The sequence below is a fragment of the Equus przewalskii genome, chromosome 29, assembly GCF_037783145.1.
Source record: "Equus przewalskii isolate Varuska chromosome 29, EquPr2, whole genome shotgun sequence".
Taxonomy (NCBI): domain Eukaryota; kingdom Metazoa; phylum Chordata; class Mammalia; order Perissodactyla; family Equidae; genus Equus; species Equus przewalskii.
In genome coordinates this window covers 40,972,255-40,989,804 of record NC_091859.1, presented here as the reverse complement: position 1 = coordinate 40,989,804, position 17,550 = coordinate 40,972,255, and the positions used below count along the sequence as shown (strand labels likewise).

Sequence of the window (17,550 nt, the reverse complement as noted above, 5' to 3'; positions counted from 1 at the left end):
TTTTCTAGTTACTTCTAGCGGAAAGGTGACTCCAAAAACAGAAATCCTTTCCCATGAGACACTTATTAATTATGAAGAAGGTTCCATTCTCAGTGGACAACATGACAGACATCATCTTAACTAAGCGATCAAAACTAACGTCCCAAGAAATGGGACCAGTCAACGTGCCACGTCTACTGATAGGATCCCTAGAAGAACGCCTAGCTTCTGCCAAAAACGCACAGGCTGAATCTAATCACGAGGAAAACGCCAGACAGACGCGGGCTGAGAGGCAGGCTAGAAAATAGCTGGCCTGTGTTCGTCAGTGTCAGTGTCACGAAGCAGAAAGGAAGACTGAAAGAGTGTTCCAGGTGAACGGAGACTGGACAGACGTGACAAGACTGCAACGCATTTCTTTCGGTAAAAGGCCATTATTGGGACAATGGGAAAAATATAGTTAAGGCTTGTAGATTAGATAATGCTGTTGTTTCACTGTGGTTTCCTGGTAATGACACTTGTCTTGAGATTACGCAAGAAAGGTTCTTGTTTTTAAGAAACATACACTGAAGTATTTAGCGATAAAAGGGCATAATGCATGCAACTTAGTCTCGAAGATTCAGGAAAGATAGACAGATGATAGATAGATAGATGATAGATGATAGATAGATAGATGATAGATGATAGATAGATAGATAGATAGATGATAGATGATAGATGATGGACAGATAGATAGATGATAGATAATGGATAGATAGATGATAGATAGACACATTCATAAATGACAGATAGATGATAGACAGATGATAGATAGATAGATGATAGATGATAGATGATAGATAGATAGATAGATGATAGATGATAGATGATGGACAGATAGATGATAGACACATGGGTAAATAAAAGATAGATGATAGACAGACAGACAGATAGATAGATGATAGACAGATGATAGACACATAGATAAATGACAGATAGACAGATAGATAGATGATAGACAGATAGATAGATGACAGATAGGTCTCTCTATAGAGAGAGAGAGAGACAGAGGACAGACAAATCTCTATTTTATGTATATAGAGAAAGTGGAAAGGATAAAGCAGATATGGTAAAGGTTAACATTTATGGGATCTGGGTAAATACAGGAACTCTTTGTACTATTCTTGCAACTTTCCTCTAAGTCCGAAATCATATAAATAGAAAACATTAAAAGAAAAAAAGAGGTGCCCGCTTCCACCCTCACTCAGTATCACTAGAAACACACGGAGTTTTTGAATTCACCGTGTTATACGCCACTCTTCTTTCTTCCATGCCGACTGTCCACGAGACACACACCCTTTAAGAGAGAGCGCCCACGTCCCTGGGCGTGTCCCTGTCATTCACTGCGTAGCTCTTCCTGGCATCTGGCACAATGTCTCAGGCTCACCTTGTCAGTACATTCAACAATGGATACGGGGAAAATCTAGAGCCACATTCCAAATATGCCGGGTAGGACATCAGAATCCTGCAAGGCGTGTGGAAAAGCACGCCGAGTGTGGACAAAGGAGATGTGGACTTAGATGTGGTCACGTGGCTTAAATGTCAGATTGTATGTGTCACGGTTGCTCACGGCCCATTGCTGGGATGGGCCACAGGGCCCTCCTAAGTCTGGGGGGCCGAGGGCTGGGTGAGTCACGGGTCTGGGTCAGATCCTCTGCCGTCTCCTCACCTACCCCTAGCTCACCACACAGCACTGTCTCAGTGCTTTCCCAGAACTTGCCGTCTGCATCTCTCACGTCCTCCTTGCCGGGTTCTCTCTCCACCCCTCCACTTGCCAGTTCCCGAGGCAGTGCTGTGTCTGCCCTCCTCCCACCGCATCCCCTGGACCTCACCTGGCACACAGTAGGCCCTCAGTAAGTATTTACTAAACGAATGTGCAAGTTCCTACTGTGTTGGGTGCAGGGGAGTCCCCACACCCTGTCCCAGGGTAAAGCCTGACCTTGGTAGCTGGTGAGGACAATAACGATTTATTGAATCCGATCATATGCCAAAGAGTGGATTTCCACCTAAAACGAACCCCAACAAAAGCTGGGCTTCCCAAAGGCAAGACACTGTCCTTGCAGAAAGAGGAGCAAGTTCCCATCCCGCCAGGGGCCGTGACCATCTGTGAGTGCCACGTGCCTCCTGCCTGGAAAAGGCTTGAACGAGACAACCTCAGGGGTCCTCAGACTCTGCAGATTCTGCTGAGGGCAAGCGGCCAGGTAATGTCACAGTCCCCAGAGACTGGCAGGAGGAAGGGGCCCTGCCTGAAGTGGAGATGCCCCAGCCCCCAGCAGAGGCCCCGGGGAAGGGATGGCTGGATTGGGAGTCTTTCCTGAGGGCGTGCGGATCACGGGGGGGGGGGGTGGAGGGGAGTTGGGGGGTGTCAATCACCCACATGGCGGGCTGGCAATCAGGACGAATGGAGATGAAAGGACTTGTATAAGGTTGCAGGATTAGAGTGTGTAGGGACGGCCTCCCACTCTGTGTCCACCTGAAGCTCTCAGTTCTCATTCCTCCTTCTCCAGAAGGTCCTCACTGTTCCTCCCCAAACAGCTTTACCCTGTCCCCGGCCACGCCCTGGACCCGCCCTTCATCCTTGTTCCCCCTGGGAATTATCTACGCGCTTGTCTCTCTCTCCATGGCTCAAGGGCAGCAGCCCGCCTGTGCCATTGGCCCCCTGGATGAACCAGGCCCTCGGTGAATGTCCCCTACACAGGACCAACCAGAAGACCCCTGGAGGTTAGGAGCCAAGGCTGGCCTGAAAGGGCTGACGTCACAGGGGACGATGCTTAATTCTCATCAATATTAACAGATAACCCATCCAGTAAAACCGCAGGCTGAGACAGGCCGGCTGGAGGAACTGGCATTTACAGCAGGGTCTCTCAACCTCAGCACGGGGGTGACTGGGGCCAGGGGACTCTTGGTTGGGGGAGAGGAGCCTGTCTCGTGTACTGTGACACGTTTAGCAGCAACTCAGGACTCCACCCCCTATGTGGTGCCAACAGCATCCCCTCCCGTGTGACAACCCAAACTGGCTCAGGACATCGCCAGATGAGGGCGTGGGGGCAGAACCATCCCCATCGAGGACGGCTGACTTTAAGGGAGGGGTGAATCTGGTGAGCGGTCACTCTGGAGAGTGTGGGTTAATTCACTGGCCAGCGGTCCCACGGGAACAAAGCCAGACTTGAACCCGTGCGTTTCCCCAAAGCGCAGGTTTTTCCAGCAAGTTTGTAACTGTTAGTATTTTTTTATATAGCATTGTTGCGTTGTTCTCTGGGTCAGCCATATTTTAACAGTCACAATCTTAACATTTCGTAGAGAAAAGTCCGCTGCACCTGAAGCCTCGCAGGACTCCTGCAGGGAAGGTTTACAGCAGGGCAGGCGAGGAGGATGACCATCTGGCCACCATCGAGGGCCCAGGGGTCCCTCGGCCCCAAAGGGTAAGGAGGAGACCACCCAACTATGGTGGCACTTTATCCAGCCTGGGCCACTGCCTGTGGGCATCTCCCCGTTGGAATCAGGCGACTGGGCTGGCCGGCCCTGCTCCGGTCTTTATCATCACTCGCCTGCAGCTGCGACTCTGCCACCCTCCTTCCTCATGACTCCTGCCTATGAAACCTCGGCCTCAGCCCACCCAGGGCCCCATTCCCCACACAGGGCTGTGAGCTGGCTCCTTCGCCACTTCCTTGTCCGACTGGAAGCTCCTGGGGAGCAGGACTGTGCTGGAATCACGTGGCCCCCGCACCAGGCATGAGGCTGGCACAACCAGTGACGACGGTGAAATGTGTGGCAGAAAACACGGCAGCCAAACAGGCAGCAGACGGCCCGTGCTCGCGAGTTCTTTATTGGAATAAATAACAGCACACTGTCCACACCACATGGCGTTGTCCCAACTCGTGTCCCTGGCTTAGGCGACGTCCGGCTGGCCCACAGGGCAAATGAAAGTGTCAGCTTCCCGCGGTCAGCCGGGCGACAACACGGCCAGGGTTTTAGTGGCTTTTACTTAACATCCATAAATCCAAAGTAAACATTGCTTAAAACAATTAAAAAGACACGATGACACTGGCACACGAAGGAGGCGAAGGAAGGATTCAGTCGTTTTAAAACAACACAGCTCTTTGACGCATCCAATTAGGACAACGGGGTGCGTGGGGCTCCGGGCTCAGTGCCTGCATAACACCGTGTGGCTGTTAAAAGGGAACCAGGGCTGCAGGCAGGCTCCCCAAGGCCAGCGGGGGGCTGGGGTTCAGAGACACGCCACACCGAGAAGGGTAAGCGGGGTCAGCATTTCACGGCCCTGGCCCACTCGGCCACTCAGGCCCTGGAGACCCCGAGGCGTCCGCGTGGCGGGGCTGGGGCCGCACAGGCGCAATGATCTTGCTTTCACCTAGTTCCTGTGGACGAGGGTCCCTCTTCGGGGAAAAACAATTTACTGAAAACGTGGGTCTGTGGAGGGAAGCGGGTTCCAGAACTCTCCTCAGTTAAGGACTAAGAGGGAAGCGTTTACATCCAAGGGGCCCCCAGTGAGTGTCCCAGGAAAGCGGCCTCTGCTGCTCAAGTTGCCCCAAGTAGATGCCCCAGCGTGGGGCGCCCTACAGAGGAGACGTCCCAGACCCCGGAACTCACATCCAGAGAATCACTGTCCCCAAGCCAACAGGGACAACAGGCCGATGACAAGAGGGGGAAATCACTGCCATGGAGAGTCCACCTGCCTTCTCCCTGGGAACCGCCCGTCGACGCACCGTCCAGGGCATGCTTTGAATTCTGATTCAAACTGGACAGCGAGGGGGCGGAAATGAGACACACACAGCCCGAGGCGGAGGCCACAGCGCCCGTCTATCTCATTCTCTAACTCTCCTACTGGAAACACAGGGCTGGAATGGGCTCGCTGCCCCGGGACGCTGAGCCCCCCCCACCCTGAGTAACCACTTCCTGCCCTTCACGGCTGCCCACCTGCGCTGAAAATCCCCAGGCTGTGTTTTTTCCAATCCCAACCTTGTCTCCTTTGTCACCCACCGCCCCCACCCCCGTGGCCCCCAGGGATCCACATCACTCTCGCCAAGCCCACCCGTGAGCGAGGCAGGTGGACCGGCCCCCCGGCGGCTCCGGGTGGCTGTGATTCTGTGTGTTAGGAAGGCAGCACAGAACGTTCCAGCCCCAGCTATTTTGTCACCGCGGCTCTTTAATGTCACCGCATCCCGCAGGAGACAGTGTAATGCCGTTTTAATTATTTCTTCCCCCTGCTGGGAAACCACCTCCATCAGAACGGCTATTCTGGAAACATCCCCAGCCTAGCAGCAGCCAGAGCTGAGACAGAATATTAAACTGTTTTCTAAATCTTGAGCGTTGGTATTCAATTTAATATTAACGACTTACTCAACAGCTCTGATCCACCGCAGGAAGGTGGAAATCAAAGAGACGAGAATGGGCTGTGGTGGTGGATGCTGGTGAGGGGAGGGGGAGGCTGACTTGCAGGGGGCTCCCGGGGAGGGTGGGGAGGGGGCGGGTGTGACACAGTGCAGGACCCGCCTGAGGCCAAGCTGACGGGTCCCCTCTTCTCCCGAGCCACCGTGAGCGGCACCCACATGAGGGGTCAGCATTCCTTTTCCAGGGCACCCCAAGGGGAGGTGCCAACAGGGCTCCAGAAAGCTAGGGCTCTGGGAGGAGGGAGGGGACCCTTCGTGTCCCCCTGTCATGGGCTGAATTGTGTCCCCCTTCCCAAGTCCTAACCCCCAGGACACCTCAGAATGTGACTGTGTTTGGAGACAGGGTGTTTAAAAGATGATGAAGTTAAAATGAGGTCGCTGAGGTGCCCCTAATCCAACAGGACCGGGGTCTTTATAAGAGGAGGAAATTCGGACGTGGGGACAGAGGGACGACCATGTGGGGACACAGGGAGAAGATGGCCACCTACCAGCCAAGGAGAGAGGCCTCAGGAGAACCAACCCCATACCCCTTGACCTTGGACCTCCAGCCTCCAGGACGGTGAGGACATCAATTTCTGCTAAGCCCCGGCCTGTGGCACTTTGTCATAGCAGCCGGATCAGACTAGCACACACCCGTTACTACATTTCTAAAAACGCATCCGTTCCCAGACAGGGCCTCTGAGACGGGAAAGTTCTGGAGGGAGCTGTCTCAGGCAGATTTTAGAGCCGGTTCCCGCCCCAGCTCAGGCATGGCAAGAAATCAAGAATGGCCCTCAGCAAATCCTTCCTTCTGGGGCCGGTGGGCGGGGTCATCCTGGGGTAGAGGTGTTTGTGCAAAAGCGAAACGAAAAAAGCACCGAGTGGCAGGAAGTGAAAGGAATGCGGGGTTGGGGGGACACTGGTCACATCAAAACCTTCCGGGACTTCAGAGGGAAGTTTTTAAAACTGCAAAATGCTTTTTACTAAAAAACCCTCACTTCTGAGGAGAGCCCCACCCGGAGACGCCCCAGAACGATCGCCTGTGATCGCTAATTGCTCCATCACACAGCACACGGGGCGCCCCCCACATGGGCTGAGGGGTTGGGCCTCTGCTTTTCTTTTTCATCTTTGCATGGAGGCCGACAAGTGACTCAGCGCCCAGCAGACCCCCAGGTGAAGCACCAGTGTCTGAACCCTACATTTTGAAGGATCCTGTCCATGCCGGGGAGGGGGAGGGGGAGGGGGGGCAGGAGGGGGCGGACAGGGGACAGTCGGAGGATAACCACGGGCTTGGAGGGGAAGTGGAGGTGCCTCCTGGCCAGGGCAACACAGCAGAGCCCCCACTGCTGCCATCTGTCGCCGTGCCCCACACCGTCTCTGCGCCCCCCACCGTCTCTGAGCCCCCCGCCGTCTCCGTGCCCCCGCCGTCCGTCACTCCAGGTGCTTGTACTTGGTGAACAGGTTGTAAAGGACCCGCAGGGTGGACTTGAGGTCCAGGTTCACCACATCTGCAGAAGGAAACAGAGACACCGTTGGCAGGGTGACGGCGCCCCAGCCCTGGAGCCGACACTCGGGAGACGAGTGGGACATCTGCCATGTGCACAGCAGACCGCTTCGGGTTAAAGAGCGATGGCCGTCATATCCAGGACGCTCTGGCAGCGCCACCCCCAGACACAGGCTGCCACGAGAGCCCCCGGGCCACCCTCCGTGGGAGGGGCACCTGGGACAGCCAGGACAAGGATGCTCCTTCATCCCTTCTGGGATTTGCATGGGGACAAGGCCGGAGACCAACGGTGTCTGCATGGTGTGGGGACCACTTAACAGTGGGGGCCCAACACCCTTGGGCCGACCTGTGCAGGACCGACGGCCCGCTGCCCCGCCAGGTCTCCTGGGGCGGAGCAGGGGGGGGACTGCTGCAATGTTCCGCGCCCTCAAGGTCAAGCGCGGCTACAAGGTGCAGCCCACAGCAGGACACCCACGGGATCCGGCAGCTCCTGCAGGGCCCCTAAGTCCAGGCTGCCTTCTTGGGTGGAAAGTGGACCTGTTCTCCTGCAAGTTGGGTACGTGGGTCTTGTCCTCATTTGCCCTGTGACCTCAGACAAGTGACCTCCCTGCTCTGGGCCTCAGTCTCTTCGTCTGTAAAATGGGCCTGCTGGACTGGATGATGCTAAAGGCTCTTTGAGCTCTGACTTCCTGGGGTTCAAAGGCCGCCACGGAATGATCAACTTGCTTCCCCTGCAGATAATTAATTACCTGCAGGGAGCAAGAAATGGCATCTCCTCTGGAGGAAGGCAGGCTGAGTGGCTGCCACGGATCAGCAACTGTCCTTGTAACCAGCCCCAGTGTGCCCCAGCCTGTCGGGCGGGTGGGAGGCACAGAGAGCTGGTGCAACCCCCTCTCATGCCTTCCCAGCTTGCAAAGGAGGAGGCCAAGGTCACAGAGGAGAAACAGCTTGCCCACCAGCTCACCTCAAGAGGCAAAATCAAGTCAGCGGGCACGTGGACACACCCAGGGCGCTGTGGGGCTCCCAGGGGCTCCCCGGGCCTGAGGCTGGGGCTCCAGCTCCCGGCAGGCCAACAAACCAACACAGCAGTGGGAGAGGGGGTGGCCCCGTGCTCTCTGTGGGTGGGCAGGGCTGCAGGGGGCTGGGCCAGGCTGCTCCTGGTCCCCGAGACTCCCAACTCTGGCGTCACCCCGCCCCAGGGGCGGAGCCTGGAAGAGACTCTAGTGGAGGTCCCTGGACACCTGCCCTTCACAAGGGTCCTTTGCTGGGCAGGAGGTGGGTGGTCAACTTGAAGTTCCCAGAGCTCAGTGCAGGAGCTGGATGGCAGGCGGGCGGTGTGGGAGCGCAGATGGACACCAAGCCCACGTGGGAAGGGACTGAGCTTCATGGTCCCAGGATGGAATTTCTGTCCCAGGATGGGCCTGAAATGGTGGCCGCCAAGCCTCCCATGGCGTGTGTGGAGGGTAACGAGGGCATCTTCCCCGGATTCACGCTGTCGCTGCAGGGCGGTGACTCTCAAGTGGGGTCCCTGGACCGGGAAACTCACGAGAAATGGGCATTGCTGGTCCCATCGCACAGCCTCTGAGGCAGAATCCGTGCTGTAGGAAGCCCTCTGGGGGACTCAAGTCTGAGATCCCGACGCAGATCTCGTAACACAGGGGCCAGGCAGAGACAGTGAGGCGGTCCCTGGCCCCAGCTCTGTGGCCTCCGTGCTGCCACTCAGACCCAAACGGGGTGTGAAGGTGCCGCGTCCTGCTCATGAGCATCGCCCTTCATGGGGCATCAGGGACAACAGTCCGGCAGTCGTTAAACTGCTTGAAGCCTTGACTATCCTTTCAAGGCCTGAAACGGCATGTCCTGCCTGAGACCCGGCCCCTGGAGAGGACCTTAAATCGTGAGGCTGTGGGCAGAGGCCACGTGCTCCAAGTCAAGTGGTTCCTAAAGAACCAGCACTGTGGCTCCACCAGCACAGTTGCCCTGGTCCCCAAAACCAGAAGCATGGGGCAGGAGGCACGGGGACCCCGGCACACTCGGGACCTAATCGAGAGAGACACATCGGCCTTCCAGCCACTTCTAAGACCCAGTCTGAACTCCCTCCCGTGCTCCTCACTGTCCCCGAGGGCCCCCGGGCAAGTCACTACCTTCAGGGCGAGCCTTGGGTTTCTTGAGCCCTCCGTCCAGCATCAGCTCGAAGGCAAATGCCACGTTGTGGACCTGCCAAGGAAGCAAGAGTGAGCGCCGGGGTCTGCAGCTGTTCCCAGCCTGGCCCGCCACCCACTGCTCTCCTTCTGCAAGGACCGGATGGGGGCAAGTGTGGACAGAGTGAGCCTGAGGAACGACCACGTCCACATGGACCCGGGGCGCCCAGGGCAGGGCCTGGGGTGGGGAGAAGGAGGGTGAAGACATCTGCTGAGGGCGTCACACGTTTGTTAGATGGTCCCAACCCCCTCCCCAGTGATCTGCAGGCGCTGGTGCAGGGCTGAAGGCACAGAGCCTGACCCGGAAGGCTGAGTCCCCAGTGCCTGCCCTGCCCCAGGCCCCTGCACAACCACACGATGAGAAGTGACAGTGACCCATTTTACAGATGAGGAAATCGAGGTTCAGAGAGGACGAGTGACCTCCCAAAGGCACCCAGCCCTGAGTACTGTCCCCACCACAGAGCTGCAGGAAGGGCCTCAAAGAGCTGAGTGTGCACAGCTGTGTGCTCAGCAGCACAGGATGCTCTGGGGGCGGCGGCAGCCTCAGCACCAGGCAGGCATGAGGACGCTGCTGGGACTGAAGTCAGACCGACGGCGGCTGCAAGTGTGAGGCAGCAGGGCTGTGGTCCTGGCCCTCGACCTGCTGGATGCCACAGCAAGGGGGACACCTCCCGCCCCTGCATGACTTCTCGGAATGAAAGCATCTGCGACACTCGGCCCACAGGGATGCTTAAAGCTTGCACTCTGCTAAGGACGGCTGATGAGGTCTCAGATGCAGCCTTCTCTGTGCATTTCAAGTCCACCCGAATCGTAAGGATGTGGGGCCATCAGCCAACTCACCGCCAGCAGCCATCTGCCGCCAGCAAAGGCCACTGGGGGTGGGATGGGGGGGGGCAGCCAAGTAAACGATCAGAGACGTCAGAGCTGGAAAGGACCCGAGGGCTCTCAGGAATCCAGCACCTTCGAAACAGGAACGCTTTCACAACTTCAGTGTAAGTCAATCAGAAACATGACAACTTTACTTGTGATGCAGTTTAATAATTAACCAGGAAAAAGATGTTTGACAAAGTAACCCTCAGTGAGTGAAACACTACAGCTCCGGGTACCTCGAAGAAGCTTCCAGGGCCCACTGGGCGGGGGCACTCGGGGAAGCCAAGCAGGCAATCATCTCCCGGGCACCAACCAGGAGCCAGCCCGGGGAGGCCCGGGGTGGGGGGTAGACCACTGAGGGGACAAGCCAGCAGACCCAGGGCTGGGCGGGGCTGCGAATGACCAGGCGGGAGGCTCCGGGGCCGCCCTGGAAAAGGCCAAATGGGACACCAGGCAGGGTGTCAGCCACCCAGCCCGCAGTCCGCGGTGGGGGCCCAGAGGAAGGGCTGTGGGGAGGGCGGCCCAGGGCTGGGCCTGAGGGTGGGACCAGGGCGGGAAATGGAAAGGATGGTCTGTAACGTCCCCTTTTCAGAGGAGGCTCCAGGACTGAGACGGGTCAGCACGTCTGTGCCAAGAAAGGCTCGGGGCTCCAAGAGACGGCGCCAGACTCAACCCAGTCCAGTGTGGATTGAGAAGCGGTACCCTTTCTCCAAGAGCATCTGCTTCCCCCGCCATCAGCTCACCACCATCCAGACCACCTGACTCACAAGAATCAAGATGGAGACAGGACGGCCAGGAGGGAGAAACGGGAAGAAGACTTTCCGGATGGAAAACTCCATCAGCCAACCTGGGGCTGAGCTCCCAGCGCCGCCCACCACGGGCCCCTCCGGGCCTGAAGGAGCCACCCGCGAGCACAGGCAGGGGCAGAGTGGGGGGAATGTCGCGTCCGGCACACAGCGGATGAGGCCGAGGCCCTCGGAGGAGAGACGGCTCCCGGAACCTGCTCAGTATCGAGCGTGGTCAAGCTCAGGAAGCCCCATCCTTGCCCCACAGAGAAGAGTTGGGGGGTAACTCCCATCCAAGCCCCCCTCTTGGCACCTGCTCAATGGTGTTGGTTCCAAAACAAGATTTTCCTTCTGCTTTCTGCTCAGTGTGAGGAAAGTGCCAGGCAGGAAGTTGCTGCCATCCATCCTCCGACTGTGAGCCCTCAGGGCCCCCCGCAGTGCTCCGGGCCCTGGCAGAGGGGCTTCCCCCGAGCCCAGGCCCCCCCACCCGACAGGGCAGAGGGAACAGCAAAGAGCTCCTGACAAGGCTTTGGGGCCACCCTCCCTGACCATGACCACAGAGTGTGACCCCAAGACCACTAGGGAGCCACACGCCGTGCCCAGAGCCCCACACCACCACTGGGGGTCGGCCACGCGGGCAGGACACCAGAAGTCGTTTCTCTCTGTAATTCAAAGGATTTTAGAAAACCTGACCATGTGAGAGAATAATAGAAGGTTCCAAAACAGTGGTGGGCTCTGCCCTGCTGACCGTGCGACCCTAGGCTGTCTCTCAGCCCCCCTGAGATTCCGTCTCCTTCTCAGGGAGATGGAAGCATCCCAACCCTGCAAGGCCCTTTCTGGTATTTGCTTCCAGGAATAACCTCCAAGTCCCCAGGACACAATCCACCCCACAGAGAGAGGGACGTTATAGAATCTTCCAGAAAGATAATCAACGGACACAAGGTTCTCAGCAAAGGGGCCAACACAGAGTAAGACTCAAACAGTGGCTCCAGATCAAGAAGCCGTGGGTGGTGCCCAAGCCTCTGAGACGGTTCAAAGGGCACCGTTCATTTGTTCGAAGGAACCTACAGGTGAGCCATCCAGTCTCATTTTCTTTAATCCCCAGCAACTGCTTAAAAACGCAAGCCCACGACACATCTCTGATGTTGCTCACTGAAGCTCAGTCTCCTCCTCCAGGAGATGCAGAGCTGCCGCAGAGATGCCTAGTGCCAGAGCAAAGGCTGCTCGCAGAGCCCGAGCCCCAGGAGATGCTCGCTGAGTGGTCCCTCTGTGCCGTGCCAGCACCGCCGTGCCACATCTGCACGTGGCACCCGACAGCTCGGGTGCTGACGCCAGCCGGAAGCGGGTTGAGGTCTACGCAGTGGAGAAACACCACCGCCTGTGAGGCGGTCGTGAGGACCAGGAGGTTCATGAATATCATGGACTCACGAAGAACTTCCAGCGGCTGCCACGATGCCCATCAGTCCCCAGGAGGGGAAGGGAAGGGAGAAACCCCGGGGCCAGGGGCTAACAAGGCGGGAAAAGGATCCGCCAGAATCTGGCATCCTCCGAGAGCTCCAGCAGCCCGCAAAGCCAGCAGCAGAGGGTCCCCCGTGAGGGAGAATGGCCAACAGTGCGTGGACGCGGCCGCCCGTAGCAGCCCTCCCTTCGTGGCTCCCACACAGGGCGAAGGCGGATGGAACAGGCCTCACGCCTCCCAGGCCAGGGCAGCGGCCGACAGAGACCTTCACGCCCACCTCAAAGGGAAGCAGGCCGGGTCAACGCCGCCCCTGCCATGTGCACGAGCCTCGTCTCAGGAAGAAACCCAGCTCAGGACCGTCTGGCCAAATTCACCCTTCTCGCCAGTTCTTATTAATTTGAACAAAGAAAAGATCTCTCCAAAACAATGCCTCTGCTGGCCACCCGGGGCCTGGAGCCACACGAGCCTCTTCACCAAACTGTCCTTCTCTGGTTTCCGGAGGACAGCACAGCCACCAGCATGTCCTGACATGGCCTCGCTCCTTCCTCTGCTCGCGCTCGCTCTCGCTCACCATTCACACTGGAGGCGATGAGCCAGGCCCTCTCTAAACCGCTCTGATGCCATCACAGCAGGCAAGACGGGACGACACTTGGCCACGAGCAGACAGCCTGCCGGGAGCCAGAAGGGAGCAGACTGACAAACTCTGGCCCCATTTCCGGATGGTTCTCTGGCTGCCGCCGCCCGCTACACTGTCTGCCTCCCTGAAGCGTGGGTCTAGCACCTCAGGAAAATGAAATGACTGGCACCGGCGAGTCCAAAGCAACACGGACAGTCCAGACGCCACATTTCTAAAGGCGACGCACTAAATCCTCCAGGACCGCTGAACCTTGGGGAGCCCTGGGCAGAGACGAGCACGGTCACCAAGGGCGGTGACAGTGGAACCGTCAACCCCAATTTAAAGGTTAAGCCCTGTGACCCAAACAATCCTACGTGAGGAATTTTCCTCGAAAACAATCCATAGAAATGAAAAATATATACATTCAAGAAGACGCCCGATTGTCTTAATAGGGAAAATAGGAACGAGTTGATCGCCCAAGAGCGGGGAACAGGAGACACCGGGGTCAGAGCCACTCCCCAGATTTGTGAAAATGGTATTTGGGAAGGGCAGGAAGCAGCAAAGAAAACCAGACACGCTGTACTCATGGCACCAACAGAGGAAGGATTTGCAATTCCACTGACGTTTGACCACAGTGATTAACGACATCATCGTCCCAGAGAAAAGCCCTGAACAGAGCCTCCCACACACGACCCTGAAGTGTCACGGACTGCGACAGTTTTTCTTTTTCCTAAAGGTTATGTCTAATTGCAATACCATCTGTCGAGCAGTTTTTCTTTTTTGGAGAAAGCAGCTAGACTCCAGACAGACTCGTCAGGGCGTATTGGACGCCGTGCGCTCCCGCAAGCACGGCCTGGGCCCCTCGGAGGATGGAGACCAAGCACGTACCTTCTGGTCGAAGCTGTCCGGGGTCAGGTAGAAGTTGTGCAGGGGGACAAAGTAGTCTTCCAGAAGGCCCATGAGCAGGACCAGGTACACGCCATCTGCAAACTACAGAGAAACATTGGTGATGCTCCCGGGCCTCGCACGGCCGTGAACGCTCTGCATCCACCCAAAGGAAGAAAATGTTTTAGGGTGAAATAACCCATCCCTCATTCAGGCTCAAGGACCAGCCATCAGGCGAAGGGGCTGGTGCAAGGTGCCACGCTCAGGCCTGGAGGTGACCATGTGCGCGTTTGGAGTTTGGGTGCAGCCGCGTGGACAGGACCATGTCCCTGGGACCAGACAGCTCAGCCACAAGGCCCGTCCCCCAACTACTGACCCTGGGGATAACACTGGCTCCCATCTCTCAGGGCTGACGTGAGCATCCAGAGGAGTGGGGGCAGTGAGCACCCAGCACATCGTGAGCGCCCTCGGCGTGAGCTGCTGGCATGATCAACCCATAAGCCAAGGGCGCCCTAAGCTCAGGTCTGGGTTCGCCTGCTCACTTCGTCAGCTGCCTGAGCGCCTCCCTTTAGCTGTGCTCTCCGGGAGCTCAACTTTCACCTGCTCCAGCCTTGGTGACCTGAGCCTTTGTGTGTGTGTACCCAGCACAGAGCGTTCAGCCCAGCTGAGCCCTCAACGGCGGGGCTGACCCTGGGGAAAAGCCCTGCGGACTGCAGCCCCGGCCCCTCTTCCTGCCGCCCAGCCGGCATCCCCTCCCACCCACGGAGAGGGAAAGAGAATCTAGAACAGAGACTGCTCTTCAGCAGACAGCCCCTGCTGGCCCCAGCCCAACGAGCCAGGCCAGGGAGCAATCATTCCTCTTACAGACAAAGCAAGGCAGACAGCGAGGGCAGAACAACTTGCCCCAGGGGAGGAGAGAACCAAGATGCAGGCGTACAGCCTCACCTCAAGGGCACAGACCAGCACCCCGCCCCCCCCCACCCCGGGAAGGCGGGCCTCACCCACCCTCACAGAGAACAGAGAGGGCGTCTCTAGGGGCCGAGACTTGCTTGGTCCCCCGCAGAGTGAGGACTTGTGAGGCCCCCAGCCTCCAGATGTCTGGAGCTGTGTTGTCCACTGTAGTAGCCACTAGCCACACGCGCCTATCGAAATTAAAAATTTCTTTGTTTGACTGTTGCTGACTTACCCTCTTTTACTGCATAAAAATAAACATAAGGCGAAATTTACCATTTTAACCATTTTTAAGTGTACACACAGTCCAGGGGCACTAAGTCCATTCACATTGTTGTGCAACCATCACCCCCATCCGTTCCCAGAATTCTTTTCATCTCACCAACCTGAAACTCCATCCCTGTTAACACAACTCCCCCACCCCCTCCCCCAGCCCCTGGCACCACCATCCTACCTCCTGTCTCTATGAATCTGACTCCCTAGGGAGCTCATGTCACTGAAAACACACAGTATTTGTCCTTTTGTGACTGGCTTATGCTTTCTTTTTTAAATTTAATTATGATAAATTTTATGATGTGCATATTTTACCATATTAACCATTTTTAAGGGCATAGTTCAGTCTTGTTCGGTACATTCACACTATTGTGCAACCGAGCTCCAGAACTCTGAAATTTAAAATGTTTTTTAATTAAAACACAAAATCCAGCCCCTCGGTGGGACCAGCCACATTTCAAGTGCTCGACAGCCACACGTGGCCAGTGATGTCTGTATCAGATGGTGCATCGACAGAACATCTCCATCATTCAAGAAAGTTCTAGGGGTCAGCACCGGCCGAGACGATCGTCACGCAGGATGAGTGGACAGCCACGAGGAGCGGGACGCCCAGGAGGCTGTCAGCTTCCAGAGATCAGCAACTCGAAATGAGCAAAATGAGAACTTGCAGAAGGGAGCGCATTTGTACTTAAAACCAGTGACAGCTCCCTCCGCCATCCTGGGCAGCCCACCAAGGCCCCCGACTTTAAGATGAGGAGTGAACATCACAAACACTCGCTATCAAGAAGCCCGTCCTCGGCATAAGGAGATGGAAAGACATTCCATGTACATGGATTGGAAGAATAAACATAGTTAAAATGTCCATTCTACCTAAAGCAATCTACAGATTCAACGCCATCCCAATCAGAATCCCAATGACATTCTTTACAGAATTAGAACAAAGAATCCTAAAATTCATATGGGGCAACAAAAGACCCCGAATTGCTAAAGCAATCCTGAGAAAAAAGAACAAAACGGGAGGCATCACAATCCCTGACTTCAAAACATACTACAAAGCTACAGTAATCAAAACAGCATGGTACTGGTACAAAAACAGGTGCACAGATCAATGGAACAAAATTGAAAGCCCAGAAATAAAACCACACATCTATGGACAGCTTATCTTTGACAAAGGAGCTGAGGGCATACAATGGAGAAAAGAAAGTCTTTTCAACAAATGGTGCTGGGAAAACTGGAAAGCCACATGTAAAAGAATGAAAATTGACCATTCTTTTTCACCATTCACCGAAATAAACTCAAAATGGATTAAAGACCTAAAGGTGAGACCTGAAACCATAAGGCTTCTGGAAGAAAACGTAGGCAGTACACTCTTTGACATCAGTATTAAAAGGATCTTTTCGGACACCATGCCTTCTCAGAGAAGGGAAACAATAGAAAGAATAAACAAATGGGACTTCATCAGATTAAAGAGCTTCTTCAAGGCAAATGAAAACAGGATTGAAACAAAAAAACAACCCACTAACTGGGAAAAAATATTTGCAAGTCATATATCTGACAAAGGCTTAATATCCTTAATATATAAAGAACTCTCGCAACTCAATCACAAAACATCAAACAACCCAATCAAAAAATGGCCTGGAGACATGAACAGACATTTCTCCAAAGAAGATATACTGATGGCCAATAGGCACATGAAAAGATGCTCATCATCGCTGATCATCAGGGAAATGCAAATCAAAACTACACTAAGATGTCACCTTACACCCGTTAGAATGACAAAAATATCTAAAACTAATAGCAACAAATGTTGGAGAGGTTGCGGAGAAAAAGTAACCCTCATACACTGCTGGTGGGAATGCAAACTGGTGCAGCCACTATGGAAAACAGTATGGAGATTCCTCAAAAAACTAAAAATAGAACTACCATACGATCCAGCCATCCCACTACTGGGTATTTATCCAAAGAGCCTGAAGTCAGCAATCCCAAAAGTCCTGTGCACCCCAATGTTTATTGCAGCACTGTTTACAATAGCCAAGATGTGGAAGCAACCTAAGTGCCCATCAACAGACGAATGGATAAAGAAGATGTGGTACATATATACAATGGAATACTACTCAGCTGCAAAACAGAACAAAATCATTCCATTTGCAATAACATGGATGGACCTTGAAAGAATTATGTTAAGTGAAATAAGCCAGCAAGAGAAAGATAATCTGTGTATGACTCCACTCATATGAGGAATTTAAAACTTTGGACTAAGAACATTTTAGTGGATACCAGGGGAAAGGTGGGGTAGGGGGTGGGCACAAAGGGTGAAGTGGTGCACCTGCAACATGACTGACAAACATTAATGTACAATTGAAATCACACAAGATTGTAACCTATCATTAACTCAATAAAAAAAAAAATTGAAAAAAAAAAAGAAGCCTGTCCTCGGAAAGGGGAAGTGCACTAAGGAACAAGCCGGAGGCAGAGGGACACGATCAGCGACGTGGGGACGGGCGGGGTCTCTCCCAAGGCCAGTGTACCAGGCCCGGGTTCAATGTGCTCTGACTGATAAATGACCCTTTGCCCGTGTGTCACGAGTCTCCTGCTTCCACGCTGTGA

The 17,550-nt window shown here is 55.1% G+C and overlaps 1 protein-coding gene and 1 long non-coding RNA gene across 5 annotated transcripts in view; one reads left to right on the top strand and one right to left on the bottom strand.

The window, feature by feature from the left end:
- LOC103557937 (uncharacterized) lies at positions 1-4,881 on the top strand. The gene is made up of 3 exons (XR_546595.2): positions 1-399; positions 3,316-3,437; positions 3,655-4,881. It is a non-coding gene; the product is annotated as an uncharacterized lncRNA (long non-coding RNA).
- The window catches only part of PARVB (parvin beta), a 110,016-nt gene continuing 96,286 nt past the window's right edge, over positions 3,821-17,550 (bottom strand). For all 4 annotated transcript variants that reach the window (XM_070599843.1, XM_070599846.1, XM_070599844.1 and 1 more), the window contains exons 11-13: positions 13,723-13,824; positions 9,048-9,120; positions 3,821-6,910 (exon numbers count right to left, since the gene is read on the bottom strand). In XM_070599843.1, the coding sequence (XP_070455944.1) occupies positions 6,834-6,910; positions 9,048-9,120; positions 13,723-13,824 (252 nt within the window). In that variant the 3' untranslated portion in view covers positions 3,821-6,833. The remainder of the gene's footprint in view (positions 6,911-9,047; positions 9,121-13,722; positions 13,825-17,550) is intronic.